The sequence below is a fragment of the Protopterus annectens genome, chromosome 2.part2 (genome assembly GCF_019279795.1).
Source record: "Protopterus annectens isolate FY-2018-M chromosome 2.part2, PAN1.0, whole genome shotgun sequence".
NCBI classification, from domain to species: Eukaryota; Metazoa; Chordata; order Ceratodontiformes; family Protopteridae; genus Protopterus; species Protopterus annectens.
Window position 1 is genome coordinate 848,153,253 of NC_056730.1, and position 23,514 is coordinate 848,176,766.

Sequence of the window (23,514 nt, forward strand, 5' to 3'; positions counted from 1 at the left end):
CGTGGGTTATTGCTATAGTATTAGAGTATTCCAAACCTCTTGGAGAATATCAGCCTACCGAAGAGTAGAGGGAACTTTGTTAAAATGCTGAAACAGAAAACTCAAAACATTCTGGACTCTAAGACTGTGACAATATTAAAAACACTGAAATAGGCATTCTATTTGACCACAACAGTCTACTTAATAGTTTAATGAAAACACCAGTAGTACTTCAGCTTGTCGAAGAAATGGAAACAATTCACATCAAATGTTGACAAAATTAATTTTAGGACTGAATTTGCAGTTAGGTGGTGTGACTAAATTTCTGGAATGTTCTCTTTCTTTAGTGATCTGTTTAGTGAATTCTCCCTGAATTATTGTGATGCAGACTTTTGAAAATAATAATGGAACTTATAAAATATTGTGTCCAGGAGCCTCAGCAGCTCTACAGTATTAGATGAAAATAGATATACAAGAAACAAATGGGACTCCATAGTGTTCACCCTTCTATCCCCAACACCCCTTTAATTTTAACATTCTTATTCTGGCATCACACATTCTCAGAGATGAAATACAAGGATTCATATAATACCAGTTTTTCATTCATCCCCAAGGTGATGTGACCATGGAGTGAGAATATCACAGATGGGGCAGTGTGAAAGTATAGAGGTGCTTGCAACACTGCAAAATACATTTCTGTGATTGTTGGCTGTAAATCTCTGGTAATAACAGTCTTGTACTTGAAAGTTCCACATCCTCTATACATTTCATGGTATTTGTTCTTGGTACTATTAAACTGCAGATATTCATGAAAAAATGTAGTTATATGTGACTTTATCTGATACACAGGCTGTGCTACAGTAATTCATTTCTCATTCACTTTCAGCCTTACTATGAACCTTGGAAAGTATAAAAATATAATAAATTTGAAGAAAATAAATGAAAACAAACCAGGAATACAGTACAAAAAGAATAAAATCGCTATTCATATGCTAAGAGTATACGAATACTGTTAATTAAATATGACGTAACATAGACACAACATAAATATGACACAACAAATGTAAAATAAAATAATAATAATAAAATAATAGATATGTGTCCTGTATGAGCTCTCCTTTATGTACGTGCTGTACAGAAACTGCTGTAATAAAAAAGATCAAGTTTAATGAATGACTGCTTCTGTGGTAATTGCTTAATTTCTATTTTGCAGAATAAATAAACTGGCTAAAAAAATTAGATAATACAGAACTGTCTACCCAAGGGATTATGAGAGCCACAGTTTTACAGATCTTGCTGGTGTCTTGTATATTTAATATCAAGACTGTCACTTTTTTTCTTTTAGAGGGAAACCTAAGTGTAACCCAGTCTGGAACTCATCTTCGTAATTTATCCAAAGGTGATGTTTTTGGAGAGCTGGCCATACTGTACAACTGCAAGCGCACTGCTACAGTAACAGGTAAATAGACAATATATATGCATTTACAGACATCTGTTTGCACATGCTTGCTTTGTGTGATTATATTTTACCCTCCATCTATGTTCACAATCCTTTGATAGACAAGAATAAAATACATGGAAGAAATGTAGTCACAGCAGCTATGCAATGAATGAATACAGCTATTGCAGAGGTACTGTATACAGAGGAAATGAGAGCATTCCAGAGTATGTGCTGCACATAGGTGTTCCTTGTTGTTTTCTACTATAATTGTTTTATTAATCAACACAGACACTGGAATTTTAAATGATAATAATCTCTGAGGCCACTTGAAGTGTCCACGTACTCTTGCATGTCTTTGAGATATGAAAGAAAAATGGTCCCCAGTAGAAACTCATATAGACAGTAGATGCTGCAAACATACCTTTCAACCTCTTAGTGCAAGTAATCTGGACAAGGCCTGATAACATGTGGGGGGCAAAGGCCCAAAAATAGGGACACATTTTAAATATTGCTTTTATAAACATAGAAAGTTGCTAGAGTAACAGGGTTTGTGCTAAGATACATTTTCTGAAGGATTTGAAGTCTGAGGCTCAAATGTATGTCATTATTTGGTGAATTAAATCCTAAAATCATCCCAGTGATTTGCCAGAAAACCACAAATTATATGGGGAACAAACAAAAAATATGAGTCAAAAATGTGGACATTCTAGGAAAATCTGGACAGTTATGAGGTATGGCTGCAAAGAAGGTTCCCCAGTTGGGAACCAGACCGGAGAACCAAGCAGTGTGAGGCAGCTTTGCTATAGTTCCACTCTGATACCCTCCTTGGAAGCATTTCTAAGCTTATAATTCCTTTGCTGTTGAAGAAGATATTTTGGAGCAGTTCTCTAAATCCATTGTGTATCAGCTTTATTGAAATAAATTTCAAGTTTTTTTATCATAATTGTGCTACATCATTTTGTATAAGCTAACATGACTGTTTAGTTCCAGAGAAGTTTTCTTGAATCCATTAGTTATGTTATTAAACAGAATTTTACTCAAATAAAATTATCTATGGGGATTGCTACAAAAGGTATGTGCTTGAACAAATTCATGCTAACCTAGCCAGGTTTGGGAGGGTGGCCTAATGGTTAAGGTGCTTGCCTTACAAACACAAGGTGCAGGATTTGAGTCTCACAAAGGATAATTGGCTAGGCTTAAAATGGCTCGCAAGGGCAGTTAGCTTAATACTAATCTATGAACTGTAAAGTAAACTCTGTGTTTATCTTACAAATCTGCTTTCTTAAAAAAATAGATCAAGTCTGAGAGAGAGAGAGTCTGGTTGGACCAAAGAGTTTATCTAGCATCTAAAGAAGGAACAGTACAGCCAAACATTACAGGTGTGTGAGACTTACAAACTCCAGTTAGGATTCACTGATAATTGTTTTAAAAATTGACAAGTCTACAAATATGGCTTCTTTTAGGGGAGACTGTGCTTCTTTAAGTTAATGATGATAGTGAAAAAAAATTTAGAGAGAGGATTAGCTGTAGTTAGGGACTCAATTGAATCAGTCTATTTCTCTGTTGCTTCATAGCAAGTGTATGTCCATGATACGTCTTCTGTTATTTGTGCAGTTAGAGCAGAGCAGGAAGAGATAGCATTCCTCCTTTCTTTCTTGTAATAATTTCTCTCTTCAGGGCTGAGACCATACCTAACACACCAATCCAGACTAGCCACAGTTAGATCTCACTTCTATCTACCCTTCTCTGCTGCTTAAACATTTTCGCTAACTTGTGCAAGGCTGACCTTAAAAGCTTAGATTGCTGCTACAATTAAATAGCAAAGTTTGCCAGCAACCATCTGCAAAAATCTCGTCATTGTTCTGTACTCAGAAGTGGCTCGAACTTTCCAACCTGTTAACATTAAACCAACTTACCTTTACCCACAAAATCTTTCACAACCCCGATTTCTGCCTTGCACTTTCCACCCTGGTCCAACCACATGTCAATACCAGGTGCCTTAAATCTTCAGACAAGCTGCTGCTAAACATGATCCAGTCTCACAACTACCATGGTGCTCCCTCTATTCAAATAAAATAGCAAAGACCTGGAATGCTCTCTCTCAACACATGCAAAATATTCCCAGCTATTCTTCCTTTAAAACAAAAACAAAAGAATATCTCAAAAACACCCAGCTCTGCCCCTGTAGTTCTCCTGAATAACTCCTCTCTCCCAATTCTTTCACATCTTCTCACAACCTGCTTAAACAGAGCAATACAACTTCTCCCTGTGAGCTGAAACGCTGGTTACAAGCCCTGATAGATTTTTTTTCAGACATGAAGTGGTCAAGCATCATTGTATTATGCTATGACATATGTCACTATAAAATATCTCTTTGTTAATTAATTTTTACTAACATTTTTTTCTCCTTTGACTTTTTGGTCTCTAAGTGTTCAGTTATCGATATACCCCTTAGCCCCAAGCATTTGTAGCTAAATGTTCCCATCTCTCATTCTGATTACTCAAGTGATAATGAAATAGTCACATGATGTTGACTGAGTGTTCCTGATATTGATGCTGGATTAACTCACAAAGCTTAGGTAAGAACTCACCTAGGACAGATCTGTGAAGGACTAACATCATGAGTGTGTGATATCGATTGGTCCGCGGTAATTACAATACTGAGCCGCTGTTGATCCCTGTAAACAAACGATCTGAGATATTTCTCCATAATCATTAATATTTAAGGTTTTTTCAGCTGTACAATTGCCTGTTCATAGGTTCAAAGGTAGGTGCTAGGCTATTGGCCCAAGGACCTACATAAGCCTAGCCAGCAATGTTCTCTGGCTTATGCCACCCAAGAAAGTTATTTTCCAGTGCCACTGTTGAGCAGAGACACAGAAGTGATCCCCGGGGTGTATTTCCTTTTTCCCATCCACTCATCAAGATTTTTCTTGAAGAGTGCTAAGAACTTTGCTTGACATAGATGGGTAGCCTGTTCCAGAGTATGGGAAGTCCCTGGGACAGGAATCTATCCCTCTGGCATGTCCTGTTTATTGTGGTGACAAGGTTTAGGTCCCTAGAGCATGTAGATCGGAGGGATTGGGATTTATTTAGGTGTAGCATGTCCAACAGCTCTGGGTTTGACATAGCTTTATATGTTAGGCAGAGATCACCTCGGAGTAGGCAATATGCTATGGAGTAAAGCTGGAGTTTTTTTGAGGCGGTCAGTGTAGGGCATTTGTTTGAGGCCAGTAATCCTCTTAGTGAGGTACTTCTGTGGCCTTTCCAGCTGCTGCAGATGTCTTGTGAGTTACATTCCAAAAGGGGTGTTGTACTCTATAATGGGTCTAATGAGTGTCGAGTAGATTAAAATGTAATTTGATTGTTATAATGTATTCCCGTCATGAAGACAGAATACAGAGACAATTTTGAAACTGGCCTGGTGTTTTTGCTCAGTTACTATGCAATGAGTGAGAAAGTAATTATTGTTTAAAGACAATGGATATGTCTTATCATTTCAACAGTTCTCTTTATTTTATGGTAGATGATGCTTCATACGGTGAGTTATTTTATTATTTATCATTTGTAAAGTGCCAGCCCATTCTGAATATTTCTTGATGTTGTATGCGACACCAACTCAGTTACTGCACCCACAAGGGGCTGGTTGTCTCTGGCATTTAACATATTACAGTACATTTTTATAGCTGTGTAAAAAAGTACTGAAATGCAATAACATTAATGAAGTTACAAGCAAGGTTAAGACTCCTAAAGCTAAGTCTAGTTTTACCTTTGCAATAAAACAGGGAAGGCAGTTAAATGTGTCGAGATACAAGTTATATTGCTTATCTGTATAAAGAAAGCATGTCTAGCAAAGCAAACACACTTATCTGTGAAAAGGATAATAGTTGGCAAGAACCAAAGAAATGTGGGTAACATCACATAAATAATCAAATAAATATGGACATGTTAATGCAGCAGTGAGTCTTATCAGTTTTTAGTTACTCAGAAAACTTTTGTTGCACAAAATAGCTCAAATGGTTGCAGTGCTATGAGAATTATGTAACTGCCATAAATATCAAAGGAGACACTAAATTACAAATCATTTTACAAACAGCTGGAGAAAAAACACGTGACCTAGATGACATAATAGCAGCAACTTCAGTCAAATGCCTTGATATAAAATGAAACTTTACAAATTATATTAAACCCAAAAAACACACACAGATAAGGATGTACAAGATTAAGCTTAGAATGTGAATGCAAGATAAAAATAACACTCCAGATATGTATCAAGCTGTAATAAGAAGTATTTATTATGATCAAGAACAGCAAGTTTTCCAACAATGACAGTGAAATTAAAATATAAATAGTAAAGCGCTGTATATCTATCTATATGTATATATATATATATATATATATATATATATATATATATATGTATATGTGTGTGTGTGTGTGTGTGTGTGTGTGTGTGTGTGTGCAGTTTGCCGAATGGCCGTTTCTCTGAAACTGAGATGGCCGGATATACTTGCGTGAAAGTGCTTTTTGCCAAAAAGCATTTTCACACAGGTATGAGAAAAGGTAAGGGAAATCGTGGGGGAATGGCTGTTGCTGAGATCGTAGTACAGTGGGGAAATGGGAATATTCCCTTTTCCCCACTGTAGTGTGATCTCGGAGTGAGAATATAAAAGTAGGGGGGTGGTGGGGCACAGCCCCCTACACGGGGGGTGCAGGGTTGCTTGCCCCCTGTGTAAACATGAGTTTTGTGTTTTTTTTTTTTTTTTTTTAGTATTTCTTGGGGACTTTAGCAAAAGTGCTTTTTCGGCAAAAAGCACTTTCGCTAAAGTGGATTCAGTGATTTGGTTTCAGACAATTGAACTTTCGTTCAATTGTCCTGGACCCATGTGTGTATATGTATATATATATATATATATATATATATATATATATATATATATATATATATATATATATAATTACAGCTATACAGAGATATAAATATAGATATAAAATGTTAAGGAAAAATCCCTATAGGAGCCTGTCTTCACAAAAGAAGATGTTTACACCACTGGAAACTTAGCTAACCAACAACAAACTCCTCCTGAATCCCTCCCAAAAAAACAAACTATTACTCTTTCTCCCAAAAACTCTTAACCATCTCAACATTTTGTTCACTATACTGTCTTTCAATAAGACTCTAGTAGTAGCTGAATCTAGCACCAAACTCTTAGGTGTTACTATGGATGATCAACTTAAATCTGACTTGCAAATCAACAACTGTATCAGGAAGACCCATCAGAAACTAGGCCTTTTATACAGAAACAGAAACTTTCTCACTCCCAAAGCTAAGGAATTTCTTTCAATTTAGACATCAACACTGACAACAATGTAGGTCCATCTATCGTTAGTGATGGTTCCTTCAATATTTAAAGCTACTCAGATTTAAATATATCTGATGACTATTTGAGCTTGATGGAAAAAGGATTTACTTATGTACCTAATTTTAAATATTTCGTAAGTAAACTGATCATCAATTTGAAGTTATACACTAGACAACTTAACTTAAGACTATATATTGCGAGCAAACTAAATGTTGCAAGAGAGATGCAGACAATAACAGTCAAGAGGAGTAGTCTATTTATTCCACCACACAATCCTTTGGCACTAGCTTTTGAATGACTATGCATTTCCCAGATGAGAAGGGTGATCGAAACCAAGTCACATATCCCCAAGAATTTGACTTCTGCAGAAGAATTCTGCTTAAAGGAACTTTCAATTAACAGCCACTATAGGGTCATGAAACCTGATAAGTGGGGAGGGGTAGTCATTATGCTGAACACAGACTATTCATGGAACATGCAGATTATACTGCAGGATCCAGACACTTATGAATTGGTGTCCAAATTTGACATACAGAGGGCAAATACAAAAATTGACTGGCAAATTTATGATCTCCTTTGTGAGGGAATAATCAATCAAGATGAATACAACTATATGTTAGTAGAACATCCAGTTATGCCCAGTCTGTTTGGAATTCCCAAGATACATAAAGATACCACCAACCCCCCTTTTAGACCCATTGTGGTGGCTAGAGGATCAAAAACAGAATCCTTGGCTGCATATATTGATATTATCAGTAAAAACACTCTTGATTGTATACCACACATATTAAAATCTTCCTGGCAATGCCTTGATCACCTGAGATCTTTGTCTAACACAATTTTGGGGGATTTTTGGTTTGGTACAGTTGATATGACAAACTTATTTTCAGTAATACCCCATGATACAGGTTTGGACTGGTTTTCAAGGAGTTTGGCTAAATATGGTCAAATTCATCAGGTAAAAAGAGGTTTACTAGTTGATTTAATGCAGAATGTTTTGGAAAACAACTATATTCATTTTGAGGGAGAATTTTACAAACAAAGTGCGGGGGTAGCAATGGGTGCCAGATGTGCACCCATTTATGCTAACCTGGTATTAGCTGATTGGGAAGAACAATATGTTTTGACATCCAACTATGCATCCAAGATGATTATTTTTTTAAGATTTTTGGGTGACATATTGTTTTTATGGAAGGGTCCCCATAATGAATTGGATGACTTTATAGTATACTTAAATCATACTACTACTTTTTTGAAGTTTACCTGCAAGGGTGACAACAGCTCGATTATTTTTTTTGGACCTACATTTATATACTAGAGAGGGGAAGATACAATCCAGTTTATTTAGGAAAAAGACATATAGTAACACCTTTCTATACTTTGAGAGTTGTCACCCACACTATGTCAAGAAAAATGTAGTAAAAGGCCAGATGATCAGGGCATCTCGTATAACAAGTGAGGACAGGACATTCTTGGAAGAAGTGGACATACTCATTGGGTTATTTAAGGAAAGAGGTTACCCGATGGACTTATTGGTTTCAACTAAACAGGATATTATTTATAGAAGGGGAACTGACTTTAAACCTATACTATTAGATAAAGCACGAGACACAGAAAATGATTTTAGACATCCATATGAACCTAAAGACATTCAGACAGGCATGGTGTTACAACATAACACCATGTCTGGTAAAGTAAAGGAAATTGTCCAAACAGGATGGCCAAATATATTTTCTGTAGACACGGTAAACACCTTGGGAGATGGAGACAAAGGATACTGGAACATACTATGGACATTAAGAATAAAAAATCAACAAATTCTTTATTCAGTCATAGTAAGGCTTGCACCAACTACAAGAAATTTATATTTTTTGTTATTGATAGACTTTACACCAGAGACTTTGGTGGAGACTACAACAACATGCTTGAAGTTAGAGAGTGTTTATGGCAAATTAGACTGGATGCCAGTACATTGCCTGGCATCAACAACACTTTATCCTTGGCATGTATTTTAAAACATAAGGCCCTTAGTATTAGAAAGTTTGGTAATTTAACAACAAGGAATAGTAAGGGGGTTTTATTAGAAGAACTTCCAGAGACAACTTGGTTCTCTTTTGGTTGTAAAGAATTCTCTTGACATGTGAGACTGTATTGTACTAACAGGGGTTAATTTTTAGACAAAGACAACAAATTTATTGCATGGAAAAGCTTATTGGCTACAAAGTGATTTGAATTGCATTGATAAATGCTTTGTACTGTTTTGTTAACTGACTCTGAAGAAGACCTCATTGGGTGAAAGCGCTCAGTCAGTTCAGTAGCAATATATGTTTTTATTGTGTTTCTACTGCTTGTTCCATTAAAGCCATTGTGATTTTACTTGGACATCACCAGAGTTTTCTTTTTGCAAGTTCTTATTCAACATGGTTGAACTGTATCAGGAAGACCCATCAGAAACTAGGCCTTTTATACAGAAACAGAAACTTTCTCACGCCCAAAGCTAAAGTAACCCTTTTTCATACCTACCTCCTACCCAGCCTACTGTATGATTCTCAAATACTCACTAACCTTAACACAACACTCCTAAAAAAACTTAACTCAACCTATAACAAGGTTGCCAGATTTTCTGCCCAACATACTTATCTAACCCATCACTGTGTGTCACTTAAACACTTAAACTGTCTGGAACTACCAAATCTGCTTCTTCTCTCTCAGCTTCAAATTATACACACTATAATATACCAACCTTTTTATTGCCCTAACATACCCTCCTTTATATCCCACTATTCTCCAACTAAATCACTCTGTAGCTCAGACCAAGACCTACTACTTATCTATAAACCCAGGACTAATAATGGATCTAATCTCTATAGCTACCATGCTACCATTCCTTGGAACAAGTTTCCGCTTCAAATTTGATTACTAAATCAACCAAAACAATTCAAAACAGCTGCTAATAAACACTTAAAAAGGTTCTGGTCTTGCCTCTGTACTCATCCATCATAAAATGCCCACCCCATCCCTAAACTGCTCACTAATCAACCATTAGCCCTAACTTTTATCTTCTATACTCTTACTGTTTATTACTTCTCCCCTCCTGGTCTTGCCCACCCATCTCTTTCAAACCATGATTTTCCTATGCTTCAGCTTAACTTTTCTCTTTCTAAATATCCCCTCCATTTATATTGAATTAATACTCTAAGACTGTATGAATATGTTCTTTTCTCACAATGCCTAATTTTAATGATGGCTTGTAAATATTTGTTGCTTGTTATAATGTTGTCAATACTTGTCAAATAATGACTCTGACATACTTTTGGAATACTTGCTTCTGTAATTAACTGTTGTACTGTATAATGTCTTGGAGCTTTTCTCCCTGGGCCTCCGCTGAAAAAGGGCTATTTCAGCTCAGTCGGACTATTTCCGGTCAACAAATGTAAAACAAAATAAAATAAATAAATAAAATAAATAAATAAATGTTAGAGTATTACGGTGCTCTACAGCTATTGGAAGAGCATGCCAAGACACTTCAGCAAAATAAGAATCATGATGTGCATATGCTGATAAACATTCAGAATAAGAGATCAGTTAAAACTCTAGATATACTAAATGTGAAGAAATTAAAACCCTTAAAATAATTCATTACTCAAATATTGCATTGGCAGATTTCCACATAGGAAGAAAAATGGCAAACCATGTATTTCTTGAAGCATTTTAATAATTTTCAAACTAGTGCAGAACACACTCTTCAAAATCAAGACAGGTTCAATATGAAATCATAGATGATACATCATACACAAAGTACACACAGAATAAATCAAATTTCACATGAAAATGTCCACACGAACAGATCATGTACATCAACAGCCAAGGTACTGTTGCTTATGTTTGCATAAATACTATAAAAAAAAGTGAGACTGTGATAGTAAGACTGCATTATGACTATCCTAGCATCAGTGGTTATTGAGACAGGTGGGGCAGTAGACACTGTTAAGGAGGCAGTTTTGTCCAGAGTCTGTCTGGCATCACTCACAAAAACTGTAATATAAAAATATTTCTAATAATAATAAACAACTTTTACTAGACAAGAAAATACTGACGACTGTGATTGTAGCAGCGTAACAAAATGAAGTGAGTGATATATGTAGTAAAAGGAACTGGAAAATCAGAGCTAAGCTATGCTACTGCATAACAATGCAGTCAGATCCTCATAGTGAAAAGTTTTAATATGTGAGACAGGTACTGGTGGTATGACCTACAGGAAGATCATGCCAAAATATTCAGTTACATAGGAATGTTGTAAAACTTCCCAGTTGCACTGTGTATACATACATCATTAAAGCCGATATAGCATCTCCACTTGAGTACTTTGCCATATTAGCAGAAAAGCTACTAAAGAGTTAATTGAAACACAAAAGGTTGACGTAACTGAAAAAGTAGGTAGGCATCACCAATCATCACTCTGTGAAACCCAAAAATGAAGTAGTCTGAATCTATTGGAAATAAGGGGTTCAAAAACAGACATCAAAATGGAACCAAAGTGGCTAACTAAGCTCTTATGAATGATGTAACTGAGATCACAAAACAATGCTAGCAATCACATAATCGCTAGTAAGCTTTCTCTTCAGAGAGTAAAACAATCACAAGACTGCATATGTCTGAAACAGAGAAGGTTCAATGGATACTCCTTGGACAGTATAGCAAAGCCTTGAAGGGTAAAGAGAGTGCAAATAACTTGTCGTAGTCCATTTCAATTAACACACAACACCCAATGACATTTGACGACCTTTATTAACTTCCATAAACATGATTGTTAACCAATAACTATAAATTTCAACCAAAACCATAACACAGGTGATAATAATCATGAAAGAAAAACATAAAATAACCATAAGGGCAATGTAACGACTTACCCTTGATAAGCAGCATCCCCCACTTGCTCACTTATCTTTGCACTAACAAGGCAGCATTACCCTGCTCACCTTCAATTCATTGAATTACACCACCATCCAAATAAGCAGCTTTGCTTGCTTATTAACTTATCCAACAGAGCAACAGCTCACTTTCCTTCCCAACTTACTAAATTGCACATCCAACACCAGAGGGGGAACAGAAGAGGGCAAGTCTGCCCCTCTTCTCCACCCACCAGCCTGACGAGACTGCTCCCCCTTTTACCGACCAAATTTCCCACAACCTAAACCGCATTAAAGGCATAAAGCCAAACATCATTCAGTGTACCCAATCTTGACTAACCAGAATGTCTCCATGCCGTCACCCCTCAGTCCCCATTACCAACAAAAATATTCAGTTACCTAAACAATTAAACCATTGATCCTTGTCCAATGCTAAAATAACCACAACTCAAACCCTAAAATACCCATACTCTTGTAACCCAGTTACCATACCAATAATTTTTTTTAATTACTCTCAGAATACACACCCCAACTAAACAAACTCTATGCCCATTGCCAGTTGAAACCACGCAAAGGTAATAGCATACCATCATGACATATTGCAGCTTGTTTACTGCCCAATGAAATAATTACCACCTAAAATCACATTCAAATTCCCTTTAATAGTAATCTTGCTGACACACCAATACCCCTGTAGACAAACTGCTTACACTACCATGCAAGATTTTTACCAGAACGACCCCAAATGCACCACAAACTGTAAAACAAGCCAACAAAACTAACCAAACACAATGTACACTGACTTGAAATGCCACTGGCACCAGACATGAGGTCAGTGACTAGCCCTCCCTGTCCAAAATGTGGTAAAATAATCCAACCCTACCTCCTGTAAAACTGCAGTAATTCAAAGCTAAGTCCTCCTATACACAACGCACCACCTAGCTCACCAGCCTAATCCAACTTATTCAATGCAACCTATTAATTCTGACCAAGATAATACACCCTTTACAAAAACTCTCCTAAAACAATCCCCTTAATCCTGCTGCAATCATGTAATCCTAACCATCATCTGACATGCCTCAGCTCACCTAATATCTCCTTCAACAGTAACCATAACTTGGTATGCTACCCTGGTAATCTGCCCACCTGACCCATTCAAAGGAAAACCCCAATTTCCAACAAGACAGTGTGAAATTCAACCCTGATGCTTCCCACACAAGATAAGATAACAAAAACAATCCCCACAACAGACATTACCTTATGGCTGTGGGAAAGAAGAAACACAACAATGAACAAACCAAACACCATATACAACTGCACTGTTGGAAATCCATGACCTCATTTTGTAATGCTCCATCAGCTGATACGTTCCTCAGCATCCTCCCTCACCTGTCAAGTGCACATTTCTTCAGACCACCAAATAATGCCTGCTCAGCATGCCCTCTTCTGCGACCACTGTGTGATCTGTAAATAAAAAACTGTAAATACTCCACATCCGAAAAATCAATATTTAATGACATTATGCACGACCAAAGGTATAGCTCTTCCATCAACTGTATGAAATGCTCACATTATTGAATGCGAAACCCCCATGCAACTTAACGATGTCTTAGCAAAAAAAAATATATATATATATATATATATATATATATATATATATATTTATATATTTATTTTACATTTGTTGACTGGGATAGTCCGACTGGATATATGTCCATTTTCAGAAGAGGCCCGGGGAGAAAAGCTCCAAGATAATAATACACAGTGAAGATTTAGTAAATGCTAGTTTCAAGCAGATTACAGTCATAAGCAATACCAGCATTTAGCACATATAGTACTAAATTATTATAAAACACTTTACAAAACATAACATTTTCAAAGTTATATTTACATAACATTACATTCAGGCTTAAGACACATTGATCAGCAGTTATACAATTGACCCTTCTTAAAATGGTGTGGTAGAAAAAAGTTAGAAGTAGTTGAAGGTAAGGCACATAAGAAATAGAGAGGTCACTAGTCAGGGTTAGTGCAAGGACATAACCAATGAGTTTTGAAGTATTTCTTGAGTTTGTTTTTGAATTCAGTTAGTAAGGGTTCTAGGGTCAAGTCAGCTGGGAGTCTGTTCCATGTTTTTCCAACAGAGTTGGCAAACAGAGAGTCACCAGCTGAATAGTTGGATTTGTATGTTTGAACTAGGAGTCTAGTGAATGATCGCAGTGGCCGGGCGTTGGTGTAGGGGCTGATAATATTTTTTTAATGCAGGTGTATTTTCTGATTGGTAAAGGACTTTATGTGCCACTATTAGCTGGTTGAACTGCAGTAGGCTAGGCAGTTCAAGCCATCTTAGACGATTTAGGTTGTGACAGTGGTGTGTCTGGTAGACTGTGCCAGTAGCAAATCTGGCAATGTGGTTATAGCAGGATGATAGTTTATTAAGATCTGTTTTGTTTAAGTTGGTGAACAGAGGTGAGGCATAGGGAAGAGTTGATAGTAGATGGGAACAGGCAATTACAGTCCTAGCGAGTGGAGTAAGGAAAGATTTGATTCTGTAAAGAGAGCCAAGTTTTTTATTAATGGTTTTGATAGTTTGATTGATATGCACATCAAACTTCAGGTTATCACATATAACACCCAGTAGTTTAGTTTGGTCTTCTGGGGATATGATAGTGCCATTGTTAGCAGTTATGTTGAAGGATGGCAGGGGGATCCTGCGTGTGGGGGAGAAGACGAGCAGCTTAGTTTTGTTGGGGTTTAGGATTAGATGTTGATTGGAGAGCCATTTTTCCACTGTACTGAAGGTATTTTGGGCTAATGTGAATAAAGTATCTGGTGTCAGAACAAATCAAGGTGAAGTCATCCGCATATTGAATGCAGGTAACATCTGGAATGACTGAATGAAGTTCGTTGATAAAGATGGAGAAAAGAAGGGGTCCTAGTATTGAGCCCTGGGGGACTCCTAATGCGATGGATAGGCAAGATGATAGCTTTTCCTGCCATAGGACTACCTGTTGCCTGCCCTGCAAGTAGGACTGAAACCTCTGGAGTGCATGGTTGTTTAAGGAGAAGGCCTTCAAGATATTTCTAAGCATTCTGTGGTCAACCATGTCAAAAGCCTTGGATAGATCTAAAAGGATAGGATGCTGAGGATAGTTTGTTATTGTTGCAGTTGTGGTTAATGACATTAGAGAAAGAGAGGAGGGCAGAAGTAGTACTGTGGTGTGGCTTAAAGCCATGCTGAAAGTTGGACAACAGCTTGTTCTGTGTGAAGTAGTGCATGAGCTGTATGTGTACACACTTCTCCATAATTTTAGCTAGAGGTGACAGAATAGCTATGGGTCTAAAGTTTGACAGCTCAGTGGAAATGCCTGCTTTATGGAGAGGTATAACATGGGAGATTTTTCATATATTGGGTACAGTAGCTTCAGATATAGCTCTGTTGATCAAGATTGAGATGGGGTATGCTATGGTATCAGCAGCCTTTTGCAAATAGTCTGCTTGGAGGAGATCAGCAGTCAGGGTGTTGGGTCTTAGTTTCTTAAGTAGGGCATGAATAAGTTGAGTAGGAACAGGTTGGAAGGTAAAGTGTGTTTGGTACTGGGTGTGGCTGCATTAGAATTAGAGCCAGTGGGAGAGAGTTGGCTGGCTAGAGACTGGATAGTCTCTGTGAAGAAGCTGTTGAAGTTATTAGCAATGTCTACTGGTGATTTTTGTTGGGAAGCTGGGGGTGGGGTGGAGTGGCGGTTTGGCCTGAGTGGAGTAGTTTGTTTATTCCTGCCCAGAACTTTTGAGGTTTGTTTTGATGTTTTTGCAGTAAATGGTAGTAGTAGTTCTTTTTGTCTAAGGTTATGGATTTTTTGGTGTCATTCCTTAGCTGTCTGAATCTTAGTTGATCAAGTGGGGCTTTTGTTTTTCAGTAGGTGGCCCATGCTTTGTTTCTGAGTGAAATTTTGGTCTTGGTATCTTTAGAAAGCCATGGTACAATTCTAATAGAGCAGCTGGGAGTATGGAAGTTAAGAATAGCAAGGAATTTGGTGTTAACGTATGCTACTGCTTCATCTAGGGGGAGACTTTTTAGTACTGGCCAGTTGCATGTATAAAGTTTCTTCCTAGCACCCACCTTCATGATACAACTAATACCCATGTGAAATAAAACAACTTCATATCTTCAAAAGGCCTCTTCTATAAATAAAAGTATCCCTTTAACCATCCCATGAGGTTTCTCAACAAAATTGTTACCCAATAATTGGGGCAGGGGAAGTTAAAACCGCAAAGTGTGACACAAAATGTCAATCCCCATGACCAAGCCTATCCCTCTACTCCAAAAGACATTGACACAAGACTACCTTGTATATGCAATAATAACAAAAACCTTCTTATCCCACTACCAAACAAACTGTCTGAGTGAGAAAACTCACCCTAGAGTTTTACCCACATCCCTCGCAGGAGAATAAGAGCAGTATGTGAAAACAACTATCATTCTTGGCTAACCTACAAAATCCTACACCATTAACCTCATAGCTTCCTATACTCCTATGATTGTTATAATTCTACCTTATCTGTAAACCCAAAAATCCTTATCAAAAACCCCCCACATTATCGAGCCTCAAACATACTTCCCCTACATCCCATGGTGTACCACTCCAGCAGTCAAAACCATGCAATAAAATACATTACCTTTCAAAACCACTTCATCAAGGCACTGACCACTGTTTGCCCAACTCTGACCTCCTTGTTTGCCACCCAAACACTCGTCAATTCAGACACCCCTGTCAGTCGCAATGTCCACTCACAACAAGTAGTGGGAAAGAGCACACGAGCCATACATACCTATAATTGATCAAGCATGGGCAATTAAACCCTCCTACCTTGCCAGTATACCAAACCTTGTTCCCATAAGTGTCCATGATGTTCTTGAAATATCTAAATAGATACTTGCTTAATGTACCTCGATAGTCTGTTCCATGCATCAGCTACTCTGTTGGGAAGCTAATTAGTACACTTTTCCTACTTATAGAATCTTCTACGTAGGTTGCCTAATGACATATCACCCCCACCCCCATACAAACATCCAAGCAAAGGTGACCATGCCCTTGTTCAACAAAGGCCAGGGATGTTTTTTTTTTTGTTTTTTTTTTTAATATATATTGCACCAACTTGAACAAGTAGGAAGCTTCACACATCCGCAACCACCCTCAAATCTCAATCCTTAATGATTTGCCAGTAATTTGCCCGCCAATCAGAACATCATGAAAATGAACCCAAACATGAGGCAAACGCTGGAGCAAGGCTCCTGGCATCCTTTTTAAAAGCTGCAAATCCCATGGCTTTTATACACAAAATAATATGGAAATACCCACAACCCATCCGTGAATCGATTCAGATAACTGAAATCCTGATTCTGGCTACAATGAAGTACACTGGTGTTAAAAAAAGCAGACTCTGTTTAACCGCACTACATGCCCGCCATTCATATAATGGTAAACATTAAGCCAAAAACATAATACAGCTGTGCTAGATGAATATTATATACACAATGAAGGTGTTTTGCTACACAGCGCCCATCCACCAACCTTTACTTTAGCACACACCAGGGACACAAACTAAAAGATACAACCCATTTTGTATTAATCCTATGGTACCAAGACATTATAAACCCACACCAGTACCCAACATACTCCCACTGTAATCCACTCCCTAACAAAACCATTTCAGAATAAAGTTGCATTGCTTCCTAGCTCTAGGCCCACCAGTTCACATTCCAGGATGTTATAACAAAGAGGTCTGTTACTACAAGAGGCTGTCACCAAAATCTGCATCTTTGTTGTATGAACAGAATACTCTTCAGATCATACCTCTCAAACTCTTAGTGCAAGAAGTCTGGACAAAGCCTGTCAAAATGGGGGGAGAATGGCCCAAAAATAGGGACATATTTTAAATATTGCTCTTATAAACTTAGAAAGTTGCTAGAGTAACAGGGTTTGTTTTAGCATATCTTTTCTGAAGTATATGAAGTCTGAAACTAAAATGTATATCATTATTTGCTGACATAAATCCTCAGAGCATCCCAGTGATTTACCAGAAAAATACAAATGTTATGAGGAACAGACCAAAAATCTGGACATTCTGCAAAAATCTGGGCAGTTGAGAGGTGTGCTTCAAATACTATACATTCTCTGAAGTAACGCCACCCATATGAAGTCTGAAACTGAAATGCCAGTCCTCATGCAGTGAACTCAGTCCTCATATTGCCATCATGAATAATAAAGCTCCTTCCAACCATGAAATGCACTACTCACCTGCATGGGAATGTTGTTACTCCACTGCTATGCTTTTCCCCACAAATGCGCTCTATCCCAAAAAAACCTTGTTCCCATAAGTGTCCATGATGTTCTGGAAATATCTAAATAGATACTTGCTTAATGTACCTCGATAGTCTGTTCCATGCATCAGCTACTGTGTTGGGAAACTAATTAGTACTCTTTTCCTACCTACAGAATCTTCTACGTAGGTTGCCTAATAACATATCACCCCCACCCCCATACAAACATCCAAGCAAAGGTGACCATGCCCTTGTTCAACAAAGGCCAGGGATGTTTTTTTTTTTTAATATATATTGCACCAACTTGAACAAGTAGGAAGCTTCACACATCCGCAACCACCCTCAAATCTCAGTCCTTAATGATTTGCCAGTAATTTGCCCACCAATCAGAACATCATGAAAATGAACCCAAACATGAGGCAAACACTGGAGCAAGGCTCCTGGCATCCTTTTTAAAAGCTGCAAATCCCATGGCTTTTATACACAAAATAATATGGAAATACCCACAACCCATCCGTGAATCGATTCAGATAACTGAAATCCTGATTCTGGCTACAATGAAGTACACTGATGTTAAAAAGAGCAGACTCTGTTTAACCGCACTACATGCCCGCCATTCATATAACGGTAAACATTAAGCCGAAAACATAATACAGCTGTGCTAGATTAATATTATATACACAATGAAGGTGTTTCACTACACAGCGCCCATCCACCAACCTTTACTTTACCACACACCAGGGACACAAACTAAAAGATCCAACTCATTTTGTATTAATCCTGTGGTACCAAGACATTATAAACCCACACCAGTACCCAGCATACTCCCACTGTAATCCACTCCCTAACAAAACCATTTCAGAATAAAGTTACATTGCTTCCTAGCTTCCTAGCTCTAGGCCCACCAGTTCGCATTCCAGGATGTTATAACAAAGAGGTCTGTTACTACAAGAGGCTGTCACCAAAATCTGCATCTTTGTTGCATGAACAGAATACTCTTCAGATCATACCTCTCAAACTCTTAGTGCAAGAAGTCTGGACAAAGCCTGTCAAAATGGGGGGGAAATGGCCCAAAAATAGGGACATATTTTAAATATTGCTCTTATAAACTTAGAAAGTTGCTAGAGTAACAGGGTTTGTTTTAGCATATCTTTTCTGAAGGATATGAAGTCTGAAACTGAAATGTATATCATTATTTGCTGACATAAATCCTCAGAGCATCCCAGTGATTTACCAGAAAAATACAAATTTTATGAGGAACAGACCAAAAATCTGAGCCAAAAATCCAGACATTCTGCAAAAATATGGGCAGTTGAGAGGTGTGCTTCAGATACTATATATTCTCTGAAGTAACACCACCCATATGAAGTCTGAAACTGAAATGCCAGTCCTCATGCAGTGAACTCAGTCCTCATATTGCCATCATGAATAATAAAGCTCCTTCCAACCATGAAATGCACTACTCACCTGCATGGGAATGTTGTTACTCCACTGCTATGCTTTTCCCCACAAATGCGCTCTATCCCAAAAAAACAGCAGCCCTGGCTAAAACAAAACAAACTGCAAACTCACCTACTCAAAATCTCCTTCTGCACCTAATAAATAGCAGCAACTGTCCCTTAAAACAAACAGTGTGGACAATCTGTCCAAGAACCCATCCCCATACGATGCTGTAATGCAGCTCACAACCTTAAGCCTCCCAGTCAAATGTCGCTGCAAGAAAAGTGGCGAAAGCCACCACCAAAACAGAGATAGATGGCTATAAATAAGGAAACTGTCAAATATTGCTCCAAGTACTAAGAAAGTTGATAAAGAAGCAAGATCAACAGTTGCTGAGCATTTCGTCCACTCTGTGTAGAAATCACAATTAAACCTGCTGTGAGAGAGCACAGCCATTACTGCGAGAGCCTGGGTGCCTGCAAAACTTCCTCTAAGCTACCCAGTGTGGAAAAAATATCCTTAGCAATTCAACTAGAAAATAGTCCAAACCCACACACATGCCCACGCCACTCAGTGCCATTCTCAGAAACTGCATCATAATACAAACTGAACTCATAAAGCCCCCCCCACACTTTTTTTTATTACCTTTCCCCCTTTCAGCACTGTCTGATGTGAAGAGATGCCCTCCACTCATACTTCCACGAAAACCAGTGCAATGACCGCCATAGTGTTAAATATAAACAGTGAATGAACCGATATCGACACACTCCTAAATGAAGCAGTGAAAGGGCTACCATGGAAAACCCAGCATGTTCTTTACTCTCTAATGTACCACATCGGCACTGTTCATGCTCTTACTAGGCTGTTCAGAAATCCAAAGTCAGCTCTTCGTTAGCCTCCATTTCCAATTTATTCTCAGACCACAAGGGAAGGGTGGGATGAGTGAAAGGGTGTCTGACTCAGACTTGCACCAAACCTTGTTGCCCTTAATACCCTTAAGTGTATCTTCCAAAAACAGATACCATCACACCCCTCACACTGTTAGACACGAAGCCTGGAAAAAGCGACAAGTAAAAATGGGGCAACGGTCTAGAACAGGGATGATCTTTACGTATTACTCCTACCACTTAGAATGCAAACTCCACAGTATCATGAATTTTCTGTAGGATATGTAGTCTCAAACTCAAAGGAACGTCATTATTCCTAATGTCGGACTACAATGACTTGTCACTGACTAGTCAGAAACCACAACTTTGTTAACCAACTAACCTTAAGGTCTCTGTAAGAAAAAAAAAAAAAAGGTGCTATTTTCCTTTTCAGCGTACATCCATACATGCAAGAGGCTACTCAACTGGTGAGATAAATGTCGAATTAAATCAAAACCGGTACCCTGCACTACAGAATTCCTCTGTGAAAACATCCAAGCAGTTTAACTTATCTGCCCCCTCCCCTACCAAACAACATAATTAACAGTGGGACAAAATAGGTCCATTTTACTATTGTCTGCCAGTCAGAAGGTTGGTTTGCACTAGCACAAGCTTTCACAGGACATAAACTTCACCTCAAGATCTGTCACTACTTCTAACTTCAGTCTTTGAAGATTTCCACTGCTTTTGGCAGAAAACATGGGTTTTTGAAGAACAGACCACAAAGGCATAATGTTGGCAAAAATCGGAACCATTTAAAGGCATAATGAGCAAATCTTCCAGAGGCGTAAAACACAGCAGCACCACAAGTACAGCCATCCACACATATCCCTTCACAACTTACTGCCAAGCGGTCATCTAGCCAGTAAATAATGACCCCCAATTGGCCCAACATTGACTTGTTTCACCCAAGCAAACCTCTGGTAGTTAGGAAAGATTTTTTTTATACTTTATACCAGCCATGACCACTCACTTACCTTGCAACCACATAGAACCAAAACTAATTTCACTCACCATATCCCACTCACACCCAAGGCCTACCTGGTGAAATACCCACAGGTCATCTAGGATGTGGTACCTGCCTTAGCAAGTTCACGCCAGCAATGTGACTCCTACCTCAGTTACACTTGACAAACCCTCTAAGCCCCTCCCTACCCTTACCTCATTTCTCCCTAAACATCCCTTCATCCCATTTAACCCTATCATCCCCTTATTCTCTAAATCCCTGCTAATCTATGTATCAAGCCCCACTTGAAGATGTCCCAGGACAAAATGGTCTGTTCCAAACCTCATTTATTTTTTATTTCATTTATTTGTTAACTTGTAAACCTACTAGGCACAATTGCATCTTCTTAGTGACAACCCAAGAGCACTCTCTGGTTAAGCCAAGTGATCAAAGTCACATAGAAAGCAAATAGAGACTGATGTAAATTGAGACTTAAGGAATCAAATGTAAGATTATGGGGTGAAGCTAACTAGCAACTATAATCCTCTGTGTTAATCTTCCAGACAATGTTTAGAAAACTTAGAAAGGACATGGCACCACTATGACAAAAGTGGTTCAGGAACTTATAGACAGATGTTTAAGGCTAATCAATGGTAAATGCAAGTTCAGCAAGCATTAACTAGAATTCTGTAGGTTTATTTTCTCAGAGAAATGCATCTCACCTGACCAAAGAAGGTTGACACTATAAATAATTCACCACCACTTAAGAGATCTAACTGCCAGCAGATTTCTTTTAGTCATGGCTTGTTGCACACCAAGATCTATTATGGCAATAACACACAGCTGAGTGTGGGCAAATCTAGCATTACCCACACCCAGCTGGGGGTTATTACTATTATACAAAGATATTATTTAGGAAAAATGTTACATACTTTTCTTAATGTCTTTGTATAACGGCGACATGGTATCATGGAGCTTTCCTGATGTACTGCACATGCGTTTGGGACTTATGTTCCCATGCTTACGTAGTACATCAGTGCTATGTAAAGGAAGCCTCGGAAAAAGGAAAATCTCCATTGCATTTTTTTGCTTTGTTTTTTAATTAAAGAAATGAAATCCAGAGATTTCAAATGAATGGGAAAGATGAGAGAGAAAAAAATATAAGAATAACCAGGTATGTTTGTCTAGTTTTGTATAACGTACCTAATTCTCCTTTTATTTGTCTCTCTCCCATCTCTCTTGCTCATTTGAAGTTTCCAGTTTTTGTAAATTTTTTTGGTTTATTTGAATAACACTAAAGTAAAATTTTCTTAACATATATTAATGGAAGAAAGTCCGGACTTTTTTCCTTTGGTATATGCTCGATTTACAATGGGCACACTAGTTGGGATGACCAATCAGCATACTTATTTTTGAATGTTAATGGCCAGCTATTGTATAATAAAACATTCCTACCGTCACTGAGCAACATAGAAAACCTGACAAAGAAAGATGTGTCATGAGTTTACAGTGAAAATCATAAGGAAGCTTTACAAAACTGTCTGACTTTAATGTCAAGTCTTGTCACATTTTGATCCTGTAAAGGAAACTCAAGTTTGTTGTTGATACAGTTTCAGTTGGATAAGGAGCTAATATGACTCAAAGGCAAAAAGTCTACTACACGCTTAAAATGTGTGAAAACAAGCCTGCCACTTATATCAAAATCATTTACTGTTACTCATCTCTAACTATATTTTAGAATTATGTACACTTTTATTTACGTTTTTATAGTTTGCGCTTATAACATATCATGAACCACTTTAAGTCATATACAGAATTGTCAGATTTAAACCAGCACTGAGAATATTTGCAATATATAAAAATAGGGTAGAAAATTATAGGTTGCTTGTCAAGACACTGTATGCCCCCCACACCCCCCAACTATATATATACTAACTCCAGGCTCACACTACAGTGGGGAAAAGGACATATAGGTTTTATTTGCCCAGCAGTACTTACATTCAGTGACATGTGATTCAGTGAAATGAGTTCTCAGTGATTTGAGCTTTCAGCGATTTTTTGAGGGTAAATTGAAATTCAGTGAAATGAGCTTTCAGTCAATCAAAGTAGACCCCCCACACACACACACACAAACACACACACACACACACACATATATATATATATATATATATATATATATATATA

The 23,514-nt window shown here is 37.8% G+C and overlaps 1 protein-coding gene across 1 annotated transcript in view; it reads left to right on the top strand.

Moving 5' to 3' along the window:
- LOC122795985 (cGMP-dependent protein kinase 1-like) overlaps positions 1-23,514 on the top strand; it is a 1,306,845-nt gene that overhangs the window by 180,667 nt on the left and 1,102,664 nt on the right. Inside the window, exon 4 of the mRNA XM_044064466.1 lies at positions 1,325-1,438. Within this exon, the coding sequence (XP_043920401.1) occupies positions 1,325-1,438 (114 nt within the window). The remainder of the gene's footprint in view (positions 1-1,324; positions 1,439-23,514) is intronic.